This window comes from Dermochelys coriacea, chromosome 3, assembly GCF_009764565.3.
Source record: "Dermochelys coriacea isolate rDerCor1 chromosome 3, rDerCor1.pri.v4, whole genome shotgun sequence".
In the NCBI taxonomy this organism is placed as follows: domain Eukaryota; kingdom Metazoa; phylum Chordata; order Testudines; family Dermochelyidae; genus Dermochelys; species Dermochelys coriacea.
Window position 1 is genome coordinate 161,873,757 of NC_050070.1, and position 20,096 is coordinate 161,893,852.

General features: G+C 45.2%; 1 protein-coding gene across 3 annotated transcripts in view; it reads left to right on the forward strand.

Moving 5' to 3' along the window:
- The first annotated feature begins 233 nt into the window (after nt 1-233).
- TLR5 (toll like receptor 5) overlaps nt 234-20,096 on the forward strand; it is a 53,338-nt gene continuing 33,475 nt past the window's right edge. Inside the window, exons 1-2 of one of the 3 annotated variants that reach the window (XM_038395822.1) lie at nt 234-395; nt 6,734-6,830. In XM_038395822.1, coding sequence (XP_038251750.1) covers nt 6,784-6,830 — 47 coding nt within the window. In that variant the 5' untranslated portion in view covers nt 234-395; nt 6,734-6,783. Of the gene's footprint in view, nt 396-418; nt 1,642-2,114; nt 2,274-6,733; nt 6,831-20,096 lie in introns of those variants that run through there. The other 2 variants (XM_043511716.1, XM_038395824.2) reach the window with 2 other exon arrangements.

Genomic DNA, 20,096 nt, shown 5'->3' on the forward strand with positions numbered 1-20,096 from the left:
CACAAAGGCTTCAGATTGAATGTGCTGTCATAATCTGGCAAAGGCTTTTATAAAAATCACTTCTGTCAATTAGAGTTCCTTTGTTAGGCATTGGAAACTGATCATGCAACTGGAGACTCATGCTCTTCTTTCCTTTCTGAGTCAGAACTCTGTGTACTGTACAGGATATTGCTTAGTGCTATCCTGTAGGGGAAATAAAAGTCCAGCTATAACTGATATTTGCAACAGCACCTGATGCAGAAGGCTGTATTCAAAGGCAAATGGTGACATTTTAAAAATCTCTCCTTTTGCAATGAAAAATTAGCTCTTGCCTTCGCTCAGGTCCTCATCACTAGGTGATTTATGATCAGAATCACGTTGGCCTGCAACAAGTAAGGCTTGGTAGCCTTCACCAAGTAAGTAAATAATAATAATTTACATGTATTATAGCACTTTTTATCTCTGGGTCTGAAAGAAATATACAAAGGTTGATTATTTGGAAGCAATTGTTGGCCAGAACCTTAAACTACTGTAAATTGATGTAGCTTCGGTGATGTGGCAGTCTTGTACTTAGAGGTGATATTCATAGTGCAGCAAGCCGCATAGTAGGTGGGCCTCCCTCGATTTAAAACCACCACCTGCTGCCAACCCTGGTGAGAGCCTGAGGACAGGGAAGTTGGGGATAGTTGATGTGTGAGGGAGTGTGCTGGGAAGTGTCATGTGCATATAGCTACAGCAAAACTAAGTGCTGGGGTGGGGTGGGGGGAGGAGGTGTGTGCCATCGCTCCTATCTTGCCTTACTGCCTGCTCCCCCTGGCTTGTATACATCTCCAAAGCCTCCTAAGGGCTGGCACTGCCTGCCCCAGCCCCCTCCCTGGCCTGTGGATCAGTGGGACCTCCCTTAGTCTCTGCCGCTGTCTACTTTCTCCTGGCTGAGGCTGCAGGTCCTGAATCTGTGGGTATATGTGTAAGGCCAGGTCTACTCTACAAACCTTTGACAGCATAGGTGTGTTAGGAATGTGGTTCCCTGACTGACATACCTGTGCCAGCCAAAGCCTCTAACATAAGACACACCAGTTTATACTGTCAAAATTGTGCTTTTAGCACTATAGCTGCAGTTTTGCCAGTATAAACTGCATCAACACAAGCATTATGTGGCTGGTTTAAACTTGTCTGAGTGTGTAAATGTAAGTAATTTAGTGATTATGGGAGAGTCAACAGTGGGCCATGGATAAACCTGAACTAGCTCTGCTCCTATGATTTTCTTAGACCGGGAATAAATCTCACAGGAGCAGAAACCATATTCCATCTGCTAATCCTAACGATCTATTAATGAATCAGTAACTAATCTAAATCATGCCAGTGCTCTGAAATGATGTGCTGCTAGTTTTCACTATTTCTGATCTGAAATATTTTGTGTTCACATAAACTCCCCAAATTCTACTGGGCCTCCTCTTCCTCCAGTGTGAAACTACACTGGGGGGAGGGAGTATTAGCAGCAGGATCCAAAACTAAGGCGGCAGCAGCAGTGATCAGAGGCAAGCCTCTGCTGAAAAGAGGACACGGCAGGATTCATTGAAGATACTTTCCTACTCACCATTTACACTGAACAAGCTGGAGTATTTTCAACAAACCAGCTGCTCTCCTCGTGTGACAAGACAGGTGAGGTAATATTGTCTATTGGCCCAACTTCTATAGGGGGAAGAGACCAGCTTTTGCTGCGTGTCGCTGCAGTAAAAGGTATTATGGTATGGTCCAGGCCCCTCTTGTCTCGCTTTAATAGCCTGGGCCCACCAGAGCTACACCACTGCAAACACCAGGCGCTATTGTACCCAGCTGTCCACCAAGCCTTTGCCGTGATATCTGGCTGGTAACCAAGCTTGACATAGCTGTAAACCGGTGTTTCTGAAAACCCCTTTTCAAAAGTGTCCACTAATGGTGAGTGCCCTAGTTAAACTGACCCCCCCCCCGCCCCCAAGGAGACACCTAAAATCAAGGGACGCTTGAAAAGGCAGGGGTTAAAGGGCTCGGACCCGGGCAGGCTCTAGGCCACACCCGCTACACAACACCCTCTGTTCCAAGGGGGGCGCCATGGCGTTGTCGCCCCGTCAGCCCCGGGCTCTTAGCCAGCCCAAGCGAGGCTCTATCCTGTGCGGGCCCGGCTCCTGCAGGGGCGGGACAGCTTTGGCGCCACACGGAGCCGACTCTTCGCCGGCAAGCGTGCCCCGCACCACCCGACCCTGGGCCGGCAAAGGCTGGTCCCGCGCCCGCCCGGTCTCGCTCCGAGGACTGGGGTAGGGAGCGCGCGGGTTGCCGCGAGCTGCGCTTGGTGAACGTGACTTCTTACCTGGGCTTTTGTTCCACGGCCAAGGCCCGGCCCCGCGGACGGCGGGACCCGACCCCGGGTTGGGCTCAGGCTGGGCGAGGCGAGCCCGGCGGAGCGTGTCCCCTCCCCCTCACGACCACCGCGCCAGTCGGGGCGGAGCAGGGCTGGGGAGGCGCGGGGGACCGGGCGCGGGTGGAGCCCCGGCCGAGAATCCCTTCCCGGGCGGACTAGAGGCTTCTCGCCGCCGCCTACAGCGCAGCCCTTTCCCGGGGGCTCGACTGGCTGAGCTGCCCGCGGAGCAGGACCCGGGCGGAGATAAGCGGGAGGGAGGCGCTGGACGCCACGGGCAGGAGGGGCCGGGCTCGGGGACGCTCCTGCTGGGCGCGGCGCAGGGGCTGGGACACAGGGGAGCGACGGGGCCCCCCGCGCTCCTGCGGCACCGGTACTCCTGGCAGGCGGACAGCTGGAGCCTGATGCAGCTGGTCTGAGTGCCAGCTCCGGTCCCTGGGCAGGGCAGGTTCAACTGGGCTCTGGCTGAAGCTGACAGCGTCCTGGGAAGTCAAAGGAGCATATTTGGGCACCTTCCAGCCGCAGCACCTTTCAAAGAGGCAGGCTGGGATTTTTCAAACACAGGCTCTGTCGGGACAGATTTGTTCATCTGACCTCAAGAGTCAACTCCATTCATTGCCAGGGGAGCAGAGGGAGCCTAATGCAACTTGCTTTTGGAAATTCCAGCAGCATTATTTAGTCCTTACTATACCCCTGTGAAGTAGCTTAGTCCCATTTTATAAATGGAAAAACGGAGGCACGCAGGGCTTATTGGATGAAGGGGACTTAAGTGATTTGCCAAAGGTCACACAGCCAGTCATGAATAGAGCCTAGGATTCCATAGTCTACACTGTAAGAGTACCCACAAGTCACCTAGTACAGGACAGGCCCAACAAAGAAAATAACAGAACGCCACTAGCCATCACCTTCAGCCCCCAACTAAAACTTCTCCAATGCATCCTCAAGGATCTACAACCTGTCCTGAAGGACGACCCATCACTCTCACAGATCTTGGGAGACAGGCCAGTCCTTGCTTACAGACAGCCCCCCCAACCTGAAGCAAATACTCACCAGCAACCACACACCACACAACAGAACCACTAACCCAGGAACCTATCCTTGCAACAAAGCCCGTTGCCAACTCTGTCCACATATCTATTCAGGGGACACCATCATAGGGCCTAATCACATCAGCCACACTATCAGAGGCTCGTTCACCTGCGCATCTACCAATGTGATATATGCCATCATGTGCCAGCAATGCCCCTCTGCCATGTACATTGGTCAAACTGGACAGTCTCTACATAAAAGAATGAATGGACACAAATCAGACGTCAAGAATTATAACATTCAAAAACCAGTTGGAGAACACTTCAATCTCTCTGGTCACTCGATTACAGACCTAAAAGTGGCAATACTTCAACAAAAAAACTTCAAAAACAGACTCCAATGAGAGACTGCTGAATTGGAATTAATTTGCAAACTGGATGCAATTAACTTAGGCTTGAATAGAGACTGGGAGTGGATGGGTCATTACACAAAGTAAAACTATTTCCCCATGTTTATCCCACATCCCCCACCGTTCCTCAGACATTCTTGTCAACTGCTGGAAATGGCCCACCTTGATTATCACTACAAAAGGTTCCCCCCCCTTCCTGTCCCTCCCCTCCCGCCCACTCTCCCGCTGGTGATGGCTCACCTTAAGTGATCACTCTGGTTACAGTGTGTATGGTAACACCCATTGTTTCATGTTCTCTGTGTATATAAATCTCCCCACTGTATTTTCTACTGAATGCATCCAGTGAAGTAAATTGTAGCTCTCGAAAGCTTATGCTCAAATAAATTTGTTAGTCTCTAAGGTGCCACAAGTACTCCTTTTCTTTTTGCAAATACAGACTAACACGGTTGCTACTCTGAAATTATAATTAAAAACTCATGTCTGACCTATGCCAGCTGATGCAGGGCTTGGGCTAAGGGGCTGTTTATTTGCCATGTAGACTTTCAGACTCGGGCTGGAGCCCAGGCTCTAGGACTCAGTGAGCCTAAAAGTCTACCCTACAAGTAAACAGCCATTTAGCCCAAGCCCCATGAGCCAAGTCAACTGGTATAGCCCAGCCACTGGCGTCTAATTGCAGTGTAGACATATCCCCAGTTTCTTCTTTCACAACATTCACACTGCACAGCACTCCGAGCAGCTATAACATTTGTACACTTCGATTTCAAGCTGTGAGCTGTGTTGTTTATAATATATAGATTTAGCACTGATTTTAGTTGCAAATAGTCACATGGTGATTAATAGATATCAGATGTCATGAGAGTCCGTAAAAAACAACTGAGGTAGCTGTCCACATTGCCCCAAGCAATTGTTCTAGAATGACATTATCTAAGATTTTTGGACATTGGCCTGCCTGGCACAAAATCAATAACAGCAAATATGGAGTGAGTGATTTTGAGTTGTTTAAGACCCTGCTGCAGGGGAGATGACGCAGATCCCACGCCACTACTGACCTATCTCAGTTGAGCAACAAGCAGTGAGCAAGACCTGTGTGCTGAGCACCATAGTGGATACAGAGGGATATCAGCAGCATGAATTTCAAAGAGGTGGAACAACGACCTTGGGGGAATGAAGATGTTCAGCCCTTCTAAAAACCAGGTCAAATATCTTAGAGCATTCCTCTTTTCAGTGTGTAGCTCAGCAAAGGAAGGTTATCCCTTCTTATTCTACACTCAAGCTGATAAGAGAAATGAAGCGCTGGCATCTGGCAGGGTGGATTTGATTTAAATCACTAGTCAGGAAGACTCAATTTAATCATGGTTTTCTACATAAAAGTGCATTCTTGTTGATTGTTATAATCTTAATACATATTCTTCATAGCTCAGAGATAGATGTAGGTTTCATTTTTAGAAGGTACACATTCTTCATTTTTAAACAGTGATTTATTTTGAAAACTTTTTAGATTAATTTTACAGCTACATCAGAAAATGAATACTGTAATTGTTTGGTTATTTCATTTACCAAAGGTAATTGAAGCAGGATATTTATGAAGTCAGTGGTAGGTGAATTATCTCCAATTCAACAGGTTAATCATTAATATTTGAAGGATTTCCTTGCCGTGCTGTATTAGGAGAAGATCATCACCAGACGGACATTTAAATTGTTTTATTTAACAAAACCAACAACATTAATTATTCTGGATTTTTTTTTTCAACAGCAAACATAGTATTTTAACAAAACAAGCATATGTCCCTCGCTTCTCACATTTATCTCCAGACTTTTTCTCCTTGTCCAAATCTATTCCACCCTCAACAATCTTCTATTCATTGAACTTTTTCAAACTTTGCACTTTTAGAAGGTAAGGGATTAACTCTGTGTACACAAATTTGCAGAGGGATAATAGAGTTGAGGTCTGTTATTTCTCACCTCTATATATTATTTATTTATTTTAAAACATTTTTGCTGTTAACAAGCATGTAACCTCTGGAGACACAAATCCACATTTTGAGAACTGCAAAAATGAGCATCTCTGATGGTATCTTCTAGACTGAGCACTGAGTTCTTTGGGTAGATAGCAAGATTAACCTAAATAATCTATACAGAAGCCTGTGGAACCCCATAAAATTGGGTCCCTAATCCATGAACTACTGGAACTCATTTACAAAACTTTTCTTAAACATTACATGAATATATTGTCTCATACTATAGAATTAGAATTTATAATCCCTATTCCATGAATAGATATGTTTGAGCTATAATGTATCTTAATTAAAACTATCTTTAGATAAGTTTTTTCCTCAAAAAGCATTTTAATCAAACAATCCGATTTAAATTAAAAAAATCAGATTTTTTTAAAATTTTTTTAAAAAAATAATTGATTTTTATCCACCCTGGCATCTGGGCATGGAAGAATTTTGGGCACTCTGCTAGCTCTTTACTAAATAATGCTCGTACATTGCTTTGAAAAACGTAATCACTCCTTCCACCACCAATGTAAATATTATTATCCACCTTTTACAGAGGAGCAAACCCAAACCCAGAGTGCCAGTCCTAGAAATCAAACCCAGGCATTCCTATGTCTTAGTCCTGCTCTTATTCTACCATACTACCTTTTTAAATTTTTGTTTGTTTATCCCGTTTTTAATCTAGTTGGCCAATTAAATAAAGCCAATTAGAATATATGGTTTAGCTAAGAAAGGCATGGCAAACCATTATTCACATTATAAACACTGCAGGAAGCATTCTTAAAAGCACTCAGCATTGGTCAAATCCTGCTTCCACTGACACCAATGATAAATCTCCCATTAATTTTAATGGGAGTAGTTAACCTATCACTTCATGCTTTCAAAAATTCCACTCTTAATTTACTTTTTCTTTATTTACAGACTGGGAACAGTTAGGTGAACCTTCCTCCTCTCTGCCCCTACTCCTGGGAATGCTGGGGCTTCATGTAAGATGGAATCTGGTTTGGAACCAGCTCAGGTATGAGCGTTACAGAGAGGAGTCCAAACTAAAATCTTTCAGCCATTGATTAACCTTTAATTGGATTAAAGATGATATCTAATTGACTGTTCTTCACTATTGGCTCCTTTTCATATGCAAAGCTGCCTTTCATCCTGGTTATTCAACTATCATCTACAGCACCTGCCTGTTATAGTAAAAGCAAGTAAATTATATGTCCATAAACAACTGATACTATAAATTCTGTGGATAATTGGGATTGGGAAGATTTCAAATCTAGACAAAAGCCTCATTGTTTTAGTAAATTGATTATGATGTTTAGTGGAAGTTAGAAAGTATAATGAATAGGGAATGAAACATGCAGATAATCCTGAGAAGCTTGTCTATCAATTCGCTGGGGAGATAATTCAGGGGAATGCATACCTTTAATTCTAGGAGTTTAATTTTCAGTTATATATTAATTACAGACTCCAACTGCACATTTTTATTTGATGAAGAAACTATAATAATCGTATTTTTATAGACAGCCATTTTCCAAGTCATCATTGCTGAGGTGTAAGTGGAGGATTTGGTGTTAAAAAGATTTACTGATGCAAAGTCATCTTCAGGGTACCTTGGCTATCTCTGGGGCAGAAACTGTTGAAACTGAGTTTTCTGTATGCAGTCTTATTCAAGGGCTGAGAAAAGAGCTAGGGAGGTTATCTGGTGCCAGCTCTTTGCTTTAGAGCAGGGGTTTTCAAACAGGGGGTCGGGACCCCTCAGGGGGTCACGAGATTATTATGTGGGAGGTCGCAGGCTGTCAGCCTCCACCTCAAACCCCACTTTGCCTTCAGCATTTATAATGGTGTTAAGTATATAAAGAAGTGTTTTTAATTTAAAAGGGGGGTTGCACACAAAGGCTTGTTATGTGAATGGGGTCACCAATATAAAAGTTTGAGAACCACTGCTTTAGAGAGCAACTGCATGAGGGACAGGCTCAAGTTGTCATAAGTGGATGATAAACAATAACAGTCTGTCTCCAGTGGATGAAGGCATAGCCTATAAAAAGGAACTTATGTCAACATCAGTAAGTGTTCAGGAAATATTGCTCTGAAAGAGAATTAGTTGGTTTTGAGGATAGGCTCAGTTAGAATGGCTTTGCAGGGGTAGTGCTGGTTCTCAATTAACTCAGGTTAAAGCAGAAACATACATGTGAGTCCTCTGGGCATGCCCTGTGTTATGGCAGGAGAAGAGTGCAATGTGCTCCAGCTAGCCCAGCCAGATAGCTTCCAGCTACTGGAGTGAGTACTGGGGAGCCACCACCACCTCCCCAGAGTCAGAACATTTCCCTAAAATGTCTCATCTTGGTCGGGGGCAGCAGTTTTGAAAAGGCTTAAGGTTTGGCCAGGGTTTTCTGTGAACTGGCTGGAATCTAATGGCTCTGTTTGTAATTTGGTGCAAGACTTCGGAATCTATAGAAAATTGGCTACTCCCCAAGCCTATTGCGCTCCTTCATTTCTTTTGTTTGGCATCTTCCTTATATTGGCTAGTTGAATTTCTTGCAGTGCCACAAAAATCTTTTTATACCATGTGAGTTGACTTCCTTTTTGCATAGAGTGAGTAGAGTTACATGTTTATCTGTCTCTGTAGTTAAGATTTATAAACTGTGATTGGCTTAAAAATAATCAATTTTTAAAAAAAATACCTTTTGGGTCTTTTTATTTGAATTCTAGAGTTGGAACCTTTGGGTGGGAGGATGTCCCAGATCTTTGAGTGCTGGTCCCTGTGTGTATCCCATACATGGCTATGCATGTGCATCATGCGCCCGAGTCTGGAAATTCTTCAGAGCAGTATCCATTGACCCACACATGTGCAGTAGTTTCACTCGTGCTCTTGACCGAGGATATACAAAGCAGTGCAGGTCAATGCCTCTCCAGTTCCTTCTTTCTGCTGCATGGCTTGAGTCGGAATTGTGTCCTTCTGTGCATAACCTGTAAACTCAACTCTTTGTAAATAGCTTTATATCTAGTTTAGTAGGTTTAGTTAGCATAAATTTATAGTTAACATAGGATAAGTCCCCCGTACCCCTTATTTGCGGGACAATCCTTCCCAGTCCCAGGACTATGCCCAGAGTCCCAGGATTCAAGAATTGTCTCCTGCTCTTGCTCCTTCTCCATCAGTGACGGGCATCAACGGTGCCTGTACTGCCTGGGTGAAACACGTATATCTGCAAAATGCCATATCTGCTGATCTTTTCCACCCAGTGAGGCATGAGAGCTCTGTCTTAGGAAGTTTCCGATGGAGGAGGCTATAAGGCCTCACTCCAACCCTGTGAGACACCCCCGTATAGCGGCCTCAACTGACTAACAGTGGCCCTCCAAGCACGGGCCTTGGAGCAGGGCCGTTACCACCAAAGCCCAAAGACTCCTCCTACAGGGCTTCCCATGAGAGTAAGGGGAACTTTCATGGGTACAAGGATAGATCCCCGCAGAAGACTGTTCATAAGAAATGCATTTCCTCCCTGAGCCGGTCCAGGTCAGGTGAGATGTCACAGATGGAACCCACAGAACATGCTACACCAAAGACCCCCCAAGGTTGGAGGCATGAAAAAAACCAGGATTGAGATAGTTCAGGTAGTTACAGTTGGACCAAAGCGAAAAGACAGATACTTGCCAGTCCATCAGTGAATGCAAGTCCAGACCCATCATCAGTGCAGAGCCATTTATCCAAAGACTGAACAATAGCAACAGATGAGCCAGGTTTTTCAGGCATCCCAGCTGGAATTCACTGGACTCTTGGCCCTACAGAGACCTTCATAACCCCTAAGGATATATTTGTCCATTATCCACAGTCTTCGCTCTTCTTGGGCCTTGCCCTCCTGAGAGACATCCTTAAGCCTGGAGGAGAAATTGTTACTGATGTCTTGGGAGCAGTTACATCCCCCGGGCAGGAGCACCGCGGTACCAACAGTGCCACCATTACTAGTGAAATTGGAATCGGAAGAGCTAGAGGAGATGGAGGCATGAGTATCTCAGAGAAAGCACAGGAGTTCTGACAGGCACTCAAGAGGCTACCTACCAGTACTCTGGATATGAACCCCCAGAGAGATCTGTTACAGATTGGGACCACCAAGGCTGATGGACCTAGAGTGACCAGACAGCAAGTGTGAAAAATCGGGCGGGAGTGGGAGGTAATAGGAGCCTATATAAGAAAAAGCCCCAAATATCAGGACTGTCTCTATAGAATCGGGACATCTGATCACCCTAAATGGACCCCTCCTTCTGGCCTTATTGGGGCCCTGGGGACCTTATGGCAGATACCCAGACCCCTCTCAGGTGTCATACTGCTCCTCCCCCTCTCGGCAGCTGGCTCCGTTGGTATATGAGGAGGAAGAGCTGGAACTGGTTCCAACAATACCAACAGTTCTGACGGGGACTTCCTTATCATCCCTGGACGATGCTGTCACTCCTTTGTTGTCTTCTCTGCTGGATAACCATCGGCAATACCAGGAGCTGTTGCAAAGGGTCGCTAATGATCTACAGATCCCATTGGAATTGGTCCAGGAATCTTAACACTGGCTCTTGGACATTTTACAACCACAAGGCCCGACAAGAATAGCTCTTCCAATTAATGAGGCTATATTAGATCTGGCCAGAGTAGTTTGGCGCATACCTGCATCTTGTGCTCCTATGCCAAAAAGATGCTACTTTGTTCCTGCCAATGGAGCTGACTTTATATTTTTCCATACTACCCCTAACTTGCTGTTGATACAGGTAGACATGGAAAGAACTAGATCACAGAAATCCATTCTGGCAGAGTAGGGCCCAAAGAGACTAGACCTCCTACGTAGGAAGATCTTCTCTATAAGTCTGGAATTTAGTATAGCTAATTACCAAGCCTTATTAGCAAAATATGATTTCAATACTGTGGAGACTATAGGAGCATCTCCCAACCATCTCCCACGAGTTCCTAGTTTAAAACTCTGTTAATCAGTTGTGCCAGCCTCCATCCCAGAAGTCTATTTCCCTCCCTCCTCAGGTGGAATCCATCTCATGAGAACAGTCCTCTATCTGTGAAGACTTCCCAGTGATCAAACATCCCAAAGCCCTCCTTATAGCACCACTGCCTGAGCCATCTATTGATCATCATAAGCTTGTTGCCTTCATTCTCCTCCTCTAGGGACAGGCAGAATCCCACTAAAGATCACCTGAGCCTCCATTTCCTTAAGCATTTTCCCCAGTCTGGCATAGTTTCCCATGATGCATTTCAGCAAGAATCTAGCTGTGTCATTTGTTCCCACATAAAGGACAATCAATGGATTCTTTCCTGCTCCCATTAGGATCTTCTTCAGCCTCAGGTCCACATCACCTATCTTAGCTCCTGTCAGACAGAAGACCCTTCTGTTCTCCAGATCAGCTCTGGTGACAGCCTGTTTGTTCTTCTTAGAAGGAATTCACCAATCATGTAGACCTGCCTCTTCCTGGTGTAATTCTCCAGGGTTCCTCCTGTTCTTTCTGACTGCAAGTCCTCTTGTCTTTTGTTCTTATTTGCAATCTCTGCAAGTCCACCTGCATCCTCCTGGGGCTCTGAACTTTTCCCATCTTTGACGCTTCCACTCTTCTTATAAGCCTAGGCATTCTTGTCTTCTTCCCTGTCCTTCCACCTTCTGTTATGGCCTCCTATGCCCCTTCTTCTTTTTCCAACTCTGTAAATCTGTTCCTGAGCTCTGTTTCTCCTTCTGTAGCTGGTCTTTTCCTCTACCTGGTTCTTATAGTCATGTGCTTCCATTTGCCACTTTTCTCACTCAGCAGTCTGTTTCCCCATAGAGTTCTTCAGTCCAGCTTGGATCTGCAAGTCTTGATTTTTCCCTTCAGTCTCCTCTTGCCTTCCCTCCATCATCTGTTCAAATCCCCTTTGAAACTCAACCAGAATTTCCACCTGCATCTCTAGACCTTGCATCTTCTCTTCCATCAGCTCTATCAGGCAGCACTTCATACAAACGAAGCTACCACAAGATAAAAACACACATAGTTTTGTCAAGGAAGACCAGACACTCACTGCTTTGAAGAATTTCCGCACTTGGGTGCGTGATGCACATGTGTACCCACGTGTGGAATACAGATAGGGACCACACATCTTGAAGAACCTTCAGTTTACAGTAAGTAACCTCTCATTTCAAGTTTTTCTCTGCAAGTATGTGAGAGCGAAATTTAGGGTGGTGGGTTTTTTTACCCTTTTCTGTACTCTCTCAGCATTTCTTAGCCTCACAACTGTGCACCATGCTACAGGGGTCATCCTGTCAGCTCCTTGTGCTCTTTTTCTGGGAGTGACACAAACCTCTGTTCTCTTTGCACTCTTAACTCCTCCCAGACATTGAGAAGATGGAGTTTAAGCACCTCTTCTCTATCAGTGTCTGGCCTTTTTTCTCATCAGGATGTTGCAATCTTTTATCACCTTGAATATCTCTCTTTTGCTGTTTGTCAAGTCCTCTCCTAACTGGTTTGCATTGAGTTGCATGAGCCTCCTCAACCCTATTTTTCCTCTTTACCTGTAGAAGTAGATACCTTCCCCCTTGGGTATCAGATGTCACTCTTAGTTCTAGGCACCAGCCTACCTATTCCTTTTGCCAGTTCCTTGATGTATAGCATGAGCAAGATAAGCACAAAAGAGTGAGTGTTGGTCCTAACAGGTTTCAGAGTAGCAGCCGTGTTAGTCTGTATTCGCAAAAAGAAAAGGAGTACTTGTGGCACCTTAGAGACTAACAGACAGGCCCAACGGGGAAAGTGGCAGAGCGCCACTGGCCATCACCTTCGGCCCCCAGCTAAAACCTCTCCAGCGCATCATCGGGGATCTACAACCTATCCTGAGGGACGGCCCATGGCTCTCACAGATCTTGGGAGACAGGCCAGTCCTTGCTTGCGGATGGCCCCCCTATCTGGAGCAAATACTCACCAGCAACCACACACCACACAACGGAACCACTGACCCAGGAGCCTATCCTTGCAACAAAGCCTGTTGCCAACTCTGTCCACATGTCTATTCAGGGGACACCATCATAGGGCCTAATCACATCAGCCACACTATCAGAGGCTCGTTCACCTGCACATCTGCCAATATGATGTATGCCATCGTGTGCCGGCGGTGCCCCTCTGCCATGTGCATTGGTCAGACTGGACAATCTCTACATAAAAGAGTGAATGGACGCGGGTTAGACGTCAAGAATTATAACATTCGAGAACCGGTTGGAGAACGCTTCGGTCTCTCTGGTTACAGACCTAAGAGTGGCTATCCTTCAACAAAAAAGCTTCAAGGGCAGGCTCCGGCGAGGGACTGCTGAATTGGAATTGATTTGCAAACTGGATGCAATTAACTTGGGCTTGAATGGAGACTGGGAGTGGAGGAGTCATTACACAAAGTAAAACTATTTCCCCATGTTATTTCTCCCCCCCACCCCACCCCCCACTGTTCCTCAGATATTCTTGTTAACTGCTGGAAATAGCCTACCTTGCTTGTCACCATGAAAGGTTTTCCTCCTTTCCCACCCCCTGCTGCTGGTGATGGCTTATCTTAAGTGATCACTCTCCTTACAGTGTGTATGATAAACCCATTGTTTCATGTTCTCTGTGTGTGTATATCAATCTCCCCTCTGTATTTTCCACCAAATGCATCCGATGAAGTGAGCTGTAGCTCACGAAAGCTTATGCTCTAATAAATTTGTCAGTCTCTAAGGTGCTCCTTTTCTTTTTGTTGGTCCTAACGTGTCACTTACCTCCTATCTGATCTGTAGCCATTCAATGCTGGTCTTCCCTGACAAACCAGGTGTGTTTTTTACCTTGTGGTAGCTAATGCACATTAGCTATCCCACTGTAAAAACATAGAGGAGATGGGGCACTTTCATTTTATTGAGGTAAACTAGGCAAAGTCAGCCATGGGTCAGGCAGGTGCCTTGTCTCCATTTAGACTTTTACCCCAAATTAGCTGTTGCATGTTGGTTATCTTGCTGTAAAACATCACTTTGTTAGCAGTGAAGACAAAGCCTTAGCCAATGTTCTCTGGCTTCTGTTACCAAGCCAAGTTGGTTAGGGTTTTTTTTTTTTTTAGTCAACTCATTTCACCATTATACTAGGGCTTCTTAACTTTTTGCAAACTGTAACCTTGACGACAATACTCTACTTGAAGCTCTTGGGTACATTCTATACATTACTCAAAATCTACTCTTCACTGCCATTTCCTCAAAGATTTTAATCAGTTTTGTCAACCCTGACCTCCCTTTTGTAAATAAGGGCTGTCTCTAGCCAGCCTGTAACTGCCCAAGTTCTTTCCTGTTACCTTTCAGATCCTTTCAGGTCAGAGTTTAGGTCTTGGCTGCATTTCTAATTAACTTGTGAGAGTACCTAGCGATCCCTCATCTCTGTTCTAAATGCTGCTTTGTTGGAGACATGGATTAGAATAACTACTAATCTTCTTGGTTGCTCAATGACTAGATAAGAAAACATATTTAAAAATACAGGCTCTTTCTTGTGGCAATTCCTATTCTAATCAGAGCAATTAAAATTCTTCTCATGTGAGGGTTTTCAAGGAATATTGAGAGTCAACACAGAATTAGTTTGGGCTTGTGAGCCTGGAGCAACTGAGCACTAATTCTGGTTCTGCGGCTTTGGGCAGAGGTAAAATGAGGGTAATACTTGTCTGCACAGCAGTGTTGTGGGGATCAATTAGTTGCCTTAAAGTGCTTCAAATGAATCACATTGATACTATTAGTCCTTTTTAAAAAGGCCAAATTCTTTCCGACTTCACTGCTCCTTTGAGAGACGCTAGCAACACAAAGGGGCCGTAAACTGGTTTGCTGAGAAATTTCTCCACTGTGGCAGAATCCTCAGCTGGACTAACCAGAAGAACCAGCTCCTTCATCCAGTAGAGGGGACATGCCAGTGATGGGAAGGGGCTGGTTTGTGGTTGGAACACTTGGACTATGTTCAAATGGTGGATAGCTCATCGGCAGCTGTAAACAGCCACTATGGCTTAGAGCAGTGGTTCTCAACCTTTTCTGGGCTCAGGACCCAAATGTTTATGGCATGTCACGACCCAGTAAATAGTCTGGGAGTAGTCTGGGATGGTTTCAGGCAGGTTCTGCCCCCCATGGAGGGGTTGGGTCCTGCCCTGCACTCACCCCACAGTGGCAGCTCCTGTGCTGTAGGGCTGACTGGGGTTGGCTCTCCACTCTGGGCGTTGAACTTCCGGGGCTACAGCGCTGCTCAGATTTGGTCTTGCCCCCCTGACTGGACTAAATTTGTGTGAGTGGAGTTGTGACCTGGCTCATGGGGTTTCAGTGCCACTCACTCAAATTTGGTCTACTTGGACTTCCATCATGATGGCTGGGCCAAACCTGAGTGGCGCTAGGACCCCAAAGTTTGCAGTGGTTGCAGTGTCTGTAGCAGGGCGGCAAGCCCAGCCGGCCCCGTGGGACAGGAGCCACAGGAGCTGTCATGGAACTGTTTGAAACATTCTGGTGACCCAATTTTGGATCCTGACCCAACGGTTGAGAAACCCTGGTTTAGAGCATCCACCAGTCTGGGACCAGCCTGAGAATCAGGGAGCCAGGACCAACTGTTTTATGCCTATTCCCAGCTTTTCTGCTGTCCTGAGTTGTTGTAGCAACCAGGCAAGGTACTAACAAACTTCAACAGGACTTTATTTTTAAAGTGGAAACCTCTTTACCAAGCTGCTGCTGCACCCTCAGTAGCTCTCACTCCACCTCCTCAACTTTCCCCCCACTCCTTCCTGTTTCCTGTCCTTTCAGACTCCCAACAGCCAGTGCTCCAGTTCTAACAATTACAAGCAGCATCTAAACACCACATTCCCTCCTCTCTTAAGAAACTCTCCCAATTAAAATAAACATTGTTGTTCTAACCACAGGAACAAATATGAAACAAGAAACTATACTATTGGCAGAAATATTACACAGAAAACACTGTAGATACTACATAACATAGTCTCTAGTCCAGACAGGTGGTCATCTGGGTCTGACAGGCCATCTCTCAAGCCCCGGTTCCAGTGCCATGTCTTGTTGTGTTGATACTATGGTGAAGTCATCCAATGAAGACTGGGTGTTGGCATAATCTCCTCTTGGTGCATAGGCAGGTGCAAGATAAGAAGCATTCCATACCCACCCATCAGAAAGTTGATAGGTGTAAGGTCCCTTCTTCTCTATGATTTTAAGAGGAGCTGTGAATTTATGGTCCTCTTTGCGTAAAATTCCAGGTTTTCGTATTGTAATGAAGGAACAACACTCAAACTTTGGTTCCTTAGCACCCCGCCGCTTGTCTGTGAAAGACTTATACTTTGCTTGGTTCCGTTCAACTGTATTTCTCACATCATCCTTGGTTGGGGCATCAGGTCTTGCCTTTAACAATCCAGCAATGTTCAGTTTAGTAGTCATCTGTTTCCCATGCAGTAACTCTGCAAGTGATCTTTGCATTGTGGCATGTCATATAACCTGGTATGCTTGCCAGAAATCAGTAGTAAAGGTTATCCATAATTGCCCTTCCAGTTTAGCCGTTTTCAAACTTTCTTTCAAACTTCTGTTAAACCGTTCAATTTCCCCATTGGCTTGAGGGTAATATAGAGATGACCTTCTGTGTAAAATGTTCCTCTCTGCTAGAAAAGTTTCAAACTCCAGGGAAGTAAATTGATTACCATTATCTGAAACCAGTTCTTTGGGGTTACCTTCCCTGCTAAAAACTAAAGAGAGGAACTTAATTACTGTAGCAGAAGAGATTTGCGATGAAAACCCTACCTCGGGCCTGTCAAGGTTCCTTCCCCACTCTGAACTCTAGGGTACAGATGTGGGGACCTGCATGAAAACCCCCTAAGCTTATTTTTACCAGCTTAGGTTAAAACTTCCCCAAGGTACAAACTATTTTACCTTTTGCCCTTGGACTTTATTGCTGCCACCACCAAGCGTCTAACAAATACATAACAGGGAAAGAGCCCGCTTGGAAACGTCTTTCCCCCCAAAATCCTCCCAAACCCTACACCCCCTTTCCTGGGGAAGGCTTGATAAAAATCGTCACCAATTTGCATCGGTGAGCACAAACCCAAACCCTTGGATCTTAAGAACAATGAAAAAGCAATCAAGTTTTTAAAAGAAGAATTTTAATTGAAGAAAAAGTAAAAGAATCACCTCTGTAAAAGCAGGATGGTAAATACCTTACAGGGTAACCAGATTCAAAACATAGAGAATCCCTCTAGGCAAAACCTTAAGTTACAAAAAGACACAAAACAGGAATATACATTCCATTCAGCACAGCTTATTTTATCAGCCATTTAAACAAAACAGAATCTAACTCATATCTAGCTAGATTACTTACTAAGTTCTAAGACTCCATTCCTTTTCTGTTCCCGGCAAAAGCATCACACAGACAGAGAGAACCTTTGTTTCTCCCCCCCTCCAGCTTTGAAAGTATCTTGTCTCCTCATTGGTCATTTTGGTCAGGTGTCAGCGAGGTTATCCTAGTTTCTTAACCCTTTACAGGTGAAAGGGTTTTTCCTCTGGCCAGGAGGGATTTTAAAGGTGTTTACCCTTTCCTTTATATTTATGACAGGGCCATTTACTGAAATAGTCTATTAAAGTAGTGGCATAACGGCAGTCACTTGGAGCAGAATCAAAAGGTCCTACAATGTCAATCACCACTTTTTCCCATGCAGATTCAGGAAGAGGAACAGGCTGTAATGGAGGGGTACATGTCACTGCTGTCTTATCATGCATTTGGCAAGTGACACAGGATTTAATGAGTACTTCAGTTTGAGAGTCCATCCCTGGTCACCAATACAGATCCCATAGTTGTTGTTTGGTTCTGACAATTCCTTGATGAGTATCGTGTGCCAGGTGTATGAGTTTTGACTGTGATTCTTCTGGCACAAGTAGCTGGTGTGTACCTCATAGCACACAGCCATCAAGCAAAGGAAGTTCTTCCCGAACTCTAAAATAAGGCAGCAAAACTGGGTCAAGGTTTATAGGGTTACTGGGCCATCTCTTTGTCAGAAATTCCCATAGTTTTTGTTGAATTGGACACGCTGAACAAGCAGCTTGAAATTGTTCTTTTGTAACTGCAGTAAGAGTGCTTGTAATAAGCGCAACTACTACAACCTCATCCTCTGGTTGACCAGCTGGTGAAGGCAAAGGCAGGCAAGAAAGGCAATCAGCTACCACATTTTGGTTTCCAGGCTTATATTCCAGTTCATAATTGAAAGAGAGCAGTCTTGCAGACCATCTAGCAATACGATATTCTGCTCTTCCCAGTCCTTTTGTGGTGAGCAACATTGTCAAAGGGCTGTGGTCTGGGCGCAACTTGAACATGCGGCCCCACAGGTAAATTCTCCATTTTTCAGTAGCCCAGACACAAGCAAGTGCTTCTTTTTCGACTGTAGAATATTTCCTCTCATCATTACTTAGTGTTCTTGAAGCAAATGCAACAGTCCTCTCTGTTGTCTCTGTCCTCTGTGTTGTCCTCATGAAGTTGTGTGAGGACAGCCCCAAGTCCATAATCAAAAGCATCAGTAGTGGGCAATGCAGGAGTGAATAGTGCAAGTACTGGACTATGTACAATCAAGTCTTTCACTGTTTCGAAACTAGCTTGTGCATCCGTTGTCCACACTAAGGTTGAACTTCTCCGTAGTAATTCTTGTAATGGTTCAATGACAGAAGCATAATCGGGAATGAATTTTGCATACCAGGAGGTAAGACCCAAGAAGGAACATACGGTTTGCAAATCTGTTGGAAGAGGAGCATTTGAAATTGCCAGGATATGATCTGGATCCGGTTTTAGTCCAGCCTGTGAAATTGTATGCCCCAGAAAGGAGAGTTCAATTTGTCTAAATTTGCATTTGGACCTATTGGGCTAGAGGTCTGCTTTGCTGATGAAGTTTAGTACAGACTTCAAATTATTGTCATGCTCCTCAGAAGTATTTCCAAACACGATAATATCATCCAGATAGCACTGAACTCCATGTTGATTCTTCAGAATCAATGACATCATATTTTGGAATGCACTTGGGGCAGATGCGAGACCGTATGGAACACGTTTAAAACAAAATAGTCCCTCATGTGTAATAAATGCTGTGAGGTCTCTGCTATCTTCATGCAACATAACCTGGTAGTATGCAGTCAAGAGTAGAAAACATCTTTGCTCCACGGAGTTCTGCAAATACTTCTTCTGTGTGAGGAAGAGGATGGCTGTCAATCACAAGAGCTTTATTTGGCTCCCTTAAGTCCACACAAAGGCGAATACTTCCACCCTTCTTCTGCATTACTACTATAGGTGAAACCCATTCCAAGAAGTCAATCTCTTCAATAATGAGTAGTATAAGGGTCTACTGTCAATCAAACCCTAACACCACCCCCTTCAGCCCTTCAGCCCCACCCCTTGACCCCTGCCCCTTCACCAGAAGGCCCGCCCCATGGGGTATTACTTCCGGGGTCAAGGCTGTCACATGACCGGAAGCATGGTGTGTCATGTGACCCCTCTAACAACTCATCCCACTTCCCTCTAGCAATCAGGAGGGGTTTCACCCCTCTAGGACTGCCCCAAGAGGAGATTTGACCAATCAGGGCGAGTTCCGGGGCTGGTGTGACCCGCCCGGAAATGATTCGTGTGACCCCTCTAACAACTCCTCCCACCAACCTCTACCAATCAGGCCCCCCGAGAGCAGATTTGACCAAAATAGGGCAGGTTCTGGGATGGGGTGAACTGCCCAGAAGAGGGACACGTGACCCTTCTGCTAATCAGAGCGCAGCACCATCACCCCATAAATCCCAGCATCGGGCAGAAGAGGCCATCTTTTACCAAGAGCGTGTGTTTTAGAAATCGTGGAAACATGGACTCCTTCACCAGCCTCATGAGAACTTCAGACTTTGTTTTAGCCCCGAGCACCTTTGGACTTGTGTGGAGAAAGCGCTACATCAGTGAGAGTTCCGAAGAGAACCCTTTGACCCAACCGTTGGTGGATACGGCAGAAACTGACCCCGAAACTCAGATGCTTGTGAGGCACCCCAATGAGCGTGATGGCCTATTGTTGTCCACCCCCCTAGAGGTGAAAGGCGATTGCAGCTTGGGGGAGTTACTGGCGGACAAGGTAAACGGAAAAGACAACGCTCAGGTAAATGAATGTTTAAGAAGTGACGGTCAGGAGGGGGTGGGGGTATGTAATGGGGTTAGGAACCAGGCATTGTGTAAATCAAAAACCAAGCAGGGGGGTGCTTACACTGTTTCTTTTCTGAAAAAAATCTCTCGACAGCTCGATGATGCC